The sequence below is a fragment of the Penaeus vannamei genome, chromosome 28, assembly GCF_042767895.1.
Source record: "Penaeus vannamei isolate JL-2024 chromosome 28, ASM4276789v1, whole genome shotgun sequence".
Lineage (NCBI taxonomy): Eukaryota > Metazoa > Arthropoda > Malacostraca > Decapoda > Penaeidae > Penaeus > Penaeus vannamei.
In genome coordinates, this window is record NC_091576.1 from 32,965,990 (window position 1) to 32,973,489 (window position 7,500).

At 36.0% G+C, this 7,500-nt stretch overlaps 1 protein-coding gene across 1 annotated transcript in view; it reads right to left on the reverse strand.

Moving 5' to 3' along the window:
* LOC113828966 (CLK4-associating serine/arginine rich protein) overlaps positions 1 to 7,500 on the reverse strand; it is a 17,256-nt gene that overhangs the window by 1,640 nt on the left and 8,116 nt on the right. Inside the window, exons 9-18 of the mRNA XM_027382039.2 lie at positions 6,476 to 6,637; positions 6,110 to 6,224; positions 5,779 to 6,005; positions 5,602 to 5,644; positions 4,040 to 4,106; positions 3,450 to 3,555; positions 2,998 to 3,232; positions 2,643 to 2,836; positions 1,450 to 1,875; positions 1 to 508 (exon numbers count right to left, since the gene is read on the reverse strand). The exon at positions 1 to 508 is cut by the window's left edge and continues 1,640 nt beyond it. Of these exons, the coding sequence (XP_027237840.1) occupies positions 463 to 508; positions 1,450 to 1,875; positions 2,643 to 2,836; positions 2,998 to 3,232; positions 3,450 to 3,555; positions 4,040 to 4,106; positions 5,602 to 5,644; positions 5,779 to 6,005; positions 6,110 to 6,224; positions 6,476 to 6,637 (1,621 nt within the window). The 3' untranslated portion in view covers positions 1 to 462. The remainder of the gene's footprint in view (positions 509 to 1,449; positions 1,876 to 2,642; positions 2,837 to 2,997; positions 3,233 to 3,449; positions 3,556 to 4,039; positions 4,107 to 5,601; positions 5,645 to 5,778; positions 6,006 to 6,109; positions 6,225 to 6,475; positions 6,638 to 7,500) is intronic.

Genomic DNA, 7,500 nt, shown 5'->3' on the forward strand with positions numbered 1-7,500 from the left:
ACATATGCACAGAAACATAGTCACATCACATCTTGAACAGGCTCAGTTTACTCCACAGAATGTACTTTGATGAGAAAATCATGCTACAAAACTCACACCTGCTCAATTTCTGCTATAAACTTACTTTCTCCACTGAAGCAACTGGGGTAAGCAATGTCACAAGACGAGTATTTTATCACCATACAAACGTATAATTCTATTTCATTTTATTGAACATTTCTTATTCATTACAGAAATAATACAAAAATACAAATTCCGCCGGTAGCAAGGTCACAAACATACATGCATATATTTGTGTTTTCTTTCCTTTTTCATTTTTTTGTGAGGAAAGGGGAGGGAGGGGGAAATGGGTTGGTTTGGGGTGGGGAAGACTCACAGGTATGTTGATACCTATGTAATTTTTCCTGGTCCTTGTGTGTTCAATATAGACTCTTCAGCTTACAACAGCCCAGAGATTGTTCATCAATAATCTACTAATCTGATTCTGCCAATTCTTCCTCCAGCTTCTCTGTAATGATAAATAAAAAAGTATGTTACTAAGTTTAATCTACGCTACATGCAAAGAAATAGCATGAGTCAAATACATGAAAACCCAAAAAAAGTTCAACTGAGAAAAGAAAGAGGGAAAAGATTCTTTTCACCAACTATCAGAAGTGAGAATGCAAAAAAGACCACCAATGTTAACCCAGTACTACCAGAAACATGTAATTCCCACAGCAGTTTTGTTTTCTGAATATTGTTTAAACATGGATGACTCCACAAGTACAGCAAAGGATCAACCCTTTCAGATAATGCCACAGGAAAATTTTTCGGAAAAAGTAATCATAAAGATTAGTTTATGCACTTACAATGCAGCCACAAAAATACGAGTTTTGGTGAATTTGAGGTACACATAGCAAGTGGCCAAAACCTGAAAGGGTTTATATATAACCACATGGAATATGTAGTGCTCATTCCATGTGTTATTATAGTAAAACAAAAATAAAAGAACAACTGTAAATATAGAGAAGACTGAGGTTTGCAGAAATATTTCTAGTTCAATTTAAATATCATCTATGGAAATGTAAACAACAATAGAGAAAATCCAGTATTAGTGGAATGTAGTCATGTAAACATGCAGTAATTGTTGTAGTAGTCCAGTGGGGTTAATATCAAAACACTAGCTGTAGGAATAGAAAAACAAACAATATAGGGAAAAGTTGTTTAGAAGGTGGGCATCAAACCTGGGGGAATAAAATAGTTCTAAATACAGCACCTTAAAAGATAAATAAAAGGACATGAAGAGCTAGCCTGAGAAGACTTAAAAACAGGTGAACTACCTGTTAAAAATATGATTATGGTAGTAACAGCTGGCTGGATTAGCAGAGAAGAGACAGAAAACAAGAAAAGGATCAAAGACTTGCCATCTACTAACAATAACTGATATCATAATAACACGAAGATCATTACCTATCCTCGTCCTGACTTTCATTCTGCTTGGACTGTTGCCGTCTGTTTGTGTGCTGGTTGTAGTCCCGATGTTGGTACTGCTGCTGGTGGTAATCTCTGTGTTGATTGTCACGCTGTTGATTATCTCTGTGATTATAGCTCTTATGCTGGTAGTCACGTGCATAACCATGATTGTAATCTCTAAAGTTTTCGTTGCGGTGGTAATCCCTATCTTGCCTGTCCCAATCACGGTCCCGGTCATGGTCTCGGAAGCCTTTCCTCCTGAATCCCCCTCCTCCTGGGGTTCCATTGCCACTATTGTAATCCCTTCCGCGACTCCTACTGCGGCTGTGTTTGTTGCCTCCATGGTGCTCCCTCTCACGGTCTCTGTCTCTGTCTCTTTCTCTGTCTCTATCTCTATCTCTGTCTCTGTCTCGGTCTCTTTCCCTGTAGGCAAGAAGCATTTCCAAATCATTGGCAAGAACTGTTTATTATATCATACAAGGTCAGGAAATTTATGAAACAGGGCAACAACTGTTCATCATACTATATAAGTTCATGAAATCAATGAAACATTTAAGTATCTTAAGGAAAACAGAAAAATTATACTAGTAATACTACATGATCTTTTGGGGATATCCTATCCCCAAAAGATTTTAACCATTGATGCCTGATACATGCACAGTCTACTGTCATTTTACTTTGATAATTTTGTTTATCCATACATGGCCTCACAAGGGCTTAGTCACCGTGGAATCTATCGCTAGACTTACCTAACTTCAACTATTTATTCGTTTCTTGGATATTCAGGATAAAACATTTACTTATTATTAGTTATTATTATCATCAATGTTATCATAATTACCACATTAATAATGAGATTCATAAGAATAAAGAAGCGGCCAACATGGCTCTGGGACCAAAAGGATTGGTCATCTAACTAGGGACCAAGGTTAGGAAAGGCATCCACTGCTTGGAAGTTCATGACATAAAACAAAAATAAGAATAAAAAAAACTGCTCTTTCCAAAAATTCAAGAAATGGGGTAATCAAGTGGGACAGGTAGACCTTGTGACTAACTTATTTGTGACTATGCACTTCAAGAGATATCAATACATAAAAAGCAATAAACGGACATCAATGAGGACAGTGCATGTATACATTCACTTCTGGCATCAACATGTTTACGTTCAAATCAAGCATATTTCAACTCACCAGCGACCTGCAGGACTTCTAGACCTTCTCCTATAAGTCTCCCGATATCGATCTGAGGGAGGCTGGGACCCCCATTGTGAGGAGGAGTTGGAAGAATCCCAAGGCCTGTTCTGAGTATCCCGACCCCAATCAGGGCCTGAGTTGCGGTCTCTCCCCCTTCCTGCCTCCATACTGGCCCACCTTCCTGATGGCATCTATTGGTAACAAAACTTTACTATGAATCTGCTCAAGCCATTAATAAATCAGTAACATTTATTAAAATAGAATTAACCTTACTAACAATACACCAACAAACTCACCAAAAAAATAACATTAAAACAATCCATGAGAAATACCGAAAAAGTACAATACCAACCTGTTTTGAATGCACTGGGGATTTTGAGCGGGAGTTTGACCTGTGTCGAGACCTTGACCTCTGCCGTGATTTTGATCTATGCCGTGATCTTGATCTTTGTCGTGACCGTGATCTCTGCCTGGATTTGGATCTTGATCTAGACCGCGACCCTGACCTGGAACCTGATCCAGAGCGTGACCTCGATCCATCTGAACTCGAATCATCTCCTTGGAGGCGGTGGCGCTTCTCCCGCTCTCTGGAGGAAGAGGAGAAAGGGATTATTTTCATTAGCATATAGACGAATACAAGAAAGAATGCAAGAAATGAAACAGGAAGGGGGGGGGGGGGGGAATTAAAGGAAAACGTGGGGGATAGGAAGGAAGATTGGAAAGAAAAGTGTAGAAAAAAATATAAATAAAATATATGTAGAATTACACAACCAATATCATTTACAAAGCATGAAAAGAACTAACCTCCGCCTTAATCTAATAGCCATTTCTCGGAGCTCCTCTTCTCTGTCTAGACGTTCCTGTTCAGCTTTCTCTGCACGTTCTCGCTCTATCCGCTTATCCGCCTTGACTGTTAAACCAAAGTATTAATACAAACATGTTCATGATAATATATACAAGTGTATGAAAATCCTCACAAAATTTTAATAATATCACATATCACTGGTGTTGTTCCTCACCAAATTTGAATAATATCACATATCATTGGTGTTGTGTCTTTCATCAACCATTAAACAATAATATTCACAAGAGAAACAAAAACTATACTGAAAATATGTAACTTTTCCAACATAAAGACTTTGTTACCTGTTGCAGTCTCTCAAGTCAGATTGCTCTTTCTCAAAACCTGTATTTCTTCACATTAACTTCATAGTGAGCTATATAATATTCATATTTCACATCAAAACTTTCTCCTGTTGCTTAGAGTAATAACATTATTTTTCAAAACAAAACAAAAAACTAATGAACTCTATAAATCATAAATGTTTTGCAAGCTCTTAATCATAACCCGAATGAAAAGTAAAAAGCATATGGCACTGTAACTGTGTACTCACACTGCTTCTTTAAGAGAGCTTGCATTTTCTTTTTCAGTCTCTCTTGTGGTGTCAACTTGGCCCCCACCTGAAAAAAGAATTAACTTAGAATTGAGAAACAAGTGGTAATTCATAATACAAAATTGTGAAAAGCACAAGGGTAAAAACTTTAAAATAACATTTGAATAAAAATTAAATCAAAAATAAAAACTCTGCACCTATAAATGTTAGTGTTAGCCTTTGAGTTTTGATCTGGTTTAAGGGGCATTATTAGTGAAAGATGCCAATACTTTGTGTCCTGCATTTCAACAGAAATATACATTTGCTTGTTTAAAAAAAAAAGCAGTGCTTCTGTTTAATCTGTGAAAATGTTTAGGCTTTTCATGTATAAATCATTTTTTTTTTTTTTTTTTTTTTTTTTTTTATCCCACTTCATCTAAACTCTGACACTAGTAAAATATGTATACAAGCTTCTCATATCATACGGATATGACATAACCACTTTCAACAATACTTTCTAATTTTTTGGAACCAAAAAACAAAAATATAACATTGTTTTTACTATATTTCAAAGTACATAGCCTGAAACAAATCTAATGTCTTATTCAACCACGATTTACTGTGCACTACACAAACATATAAATTGAATATATTACACCTAAACATCTATTTCTGTCCCCAGTTTGTGATTCGGTTTCTCATTTCAATGACTGACTGTATTCAAGATGCTACCATTAACTTTATTTTTGTTTATGTGCCCCACACATTCTCTTAAACTCCCCTTATTCAACAAATAGGAGAAAATTGTCCATGAGGCATAAATGAAAAAATATCAAACTTTTAAATATCTGAGAAAGAAACAACTATTGAAATACAGCTTTTAAAATATGGAATGGAGTACAGACAATATACCAGTAATTGCCCAAATTAAAAGAATTAATTGTATTACGAAAATTGGTATAAACTTGGAGGTGTGATTGGCAATGTACTTTACAAACATCAGATTTTTTACAAATTTTGTTTTTGTCATAATGATATATACGTACATTACTGTTCCAAAGAATAGTGTCCTTGCCTTTAAACCAGGCCTTACAAAATTTAGAATCATTAAAGTGGTATAACTAATACTGCTAGACTTCATGTTTGAGGTAAGCTATTTTACCATGTCTATGGTCTTCAAAGCATAAGAAATTTCTTTAAAATAAACAAAACAAAATTTTATCTAAATATGATTCTCATCATAATAAACAAGGAAGCTCAATGTAAAGGGAAATCAAGCTGATGCAATGATTATGTCCCTGGAAACAGAAAAAAGCATTAAACTTAAACTATTGGTGTGTAACTATGATTCTGAATTTCACCGCAAGAGGAGACTGACACAAATATATATACACATAAATATATATGTATACATATATATCACTTATTACTCTGGATATATATATAAATGGCACCTTGTAGAAGGCATGACCATAGAAACACAAATCCAAAGGATGAGTAAAAGTTATAAAATGTGTGGCAAGACATGAAGGTGTGAGTGACTACAAAGGTAACATATACAACAATAACAGATTCTTACTGACTTTGGCGGCAGAGGACCCATTACCCACAGATGTAGAGGGCACCCTGAAAGAGAAATATTTGATCAACAAAACACTGAATTAATTTCATAAATCATGGAAGAATGTGCTTCACCAACATTCCCCCATGCATCCACTGACCTCTTATTCATAATGAAACACTCATCTCTCAAGACTTACAAACTGTTATTTTTCACTGAAGATGGAGCTGCCAACTGTGCTGTATTGTTACTGCTACTTGAAATGTCCTCTGACTCAGACTCTGAGGGAGATTCAGAGCCACTGTCCTGGCCCCTGCGCCCATAGTAACGGCGGCGAGGGGGAGAAGGCATCTTGGCAGGAGGGGAGGGAGAACCCCCAAGTACTGCTTTTTGAACTGGTGCAACAGGTACAGTGGTTTCAGTTACCTGTAATGGGATATAATATCTTGAGCATTTAACTCAAACACGCTTAGATACAGATGGATAAATAAATGCATAAAAACATTTACAAATTCATATCTAACACATACTTTGGGAGGAGGGGGAGATGGACTTGGTTTACACGTGCTCTTTGACCTAGAACGGGACTTTGACCGGCTATAAGAGCGTTTATGTGAAGACCGATTTTTCCTCCAACTTGAATGCCTGTTTGCAGAAAATTACATGTTACAGTAACAAATATACAGTATCTCAAAATCAAAACCACAATCATTACTGTAACACTTGCTAATAATACTGATATAAAATCAACATAATATTAATTTTGAATACTCTACTGCTCATTTTCATTTACTAAGAAACTGATATTTACAATGTCAATACTTTCATTTTAAGTCCAACATCACTAATGGGTTAAAGGAAATCAAACAAATGTGCAATAGAAATCCTGCACTCACCTATCTCTTGATCTTGATCTTGACCTTGACCTACTGTCTGAGCGCGTGTGCCTGGACCTTCTTGTGCGAGACCTTGACCTTGAGTGACGGGATCGAGAACTTGAGTGACGAGACCTGTGACGTCGACGTGACTGGTTGCAGGAGCTGCTCCGAGATCGTGACCTGTTGCAATTGCAGATGGGTGCGTTAGATTTGTGACTGTTAAAAGCTGTAGATAGGTAAATAACAGTTAACAGGAAAGTGGTGCTTTTGTAAGATCCCCGAGTTTCATTTTTCAACTCTGAAGGCTCTTGAAGATCCAAAATAACAGTGTATACAAAGGCATACAATAGGTAGGTATGTGTGTTTTTACAAGTGGGGGAAACAGTGAACAATAATATCATATGAAATCCCTAATAGATTTTGCTTTTATCCCATTGGTGCTACATACAGGCACTGTCCACTGTAGTTTTTTGTCAATTTTGTTTACTAACAGATGGGTTTACAAGCACTTAGTTACCAAAGAGTCCATTACTAGACCTTGATGATTTCATCTGTGTATCCCATTCCTTGAATATTTAGGGAAAAAAGTTTTCATTTCTAATACTATCATTTTCATTACTAACAATTTTATTGCTATTAACATTAACATTACTATAATGTTATCAATATTAATAACATTAAAAATAACATAATATTTCCTTTAAAGTAAGGCAAGAGAGAGGGTAGATAAGTGAGATTGGGTAAGCTGAGTAACTTGACTCCTTGGTGATTACACACTTGCAGAAACATCTATATGCAAACATAATCTAAAATCACAGTGGAAAGGGCATGCACACATGCCCTCTCAGCATCAATGGGTTAATAACTGATAACTATAAGACTAAAATAAAGTTATAAAATGAAAAAAGTACATTATAGCGAAACTCTTAGTTTTAAATTCCTACTACATATTTGTTTTAGCATGCACTGTTATCCTTCCAGACTACACTCCTTATTTTCCCCAATCACATCAAGACAACATAATTATTTGTTTACTTTGGAAG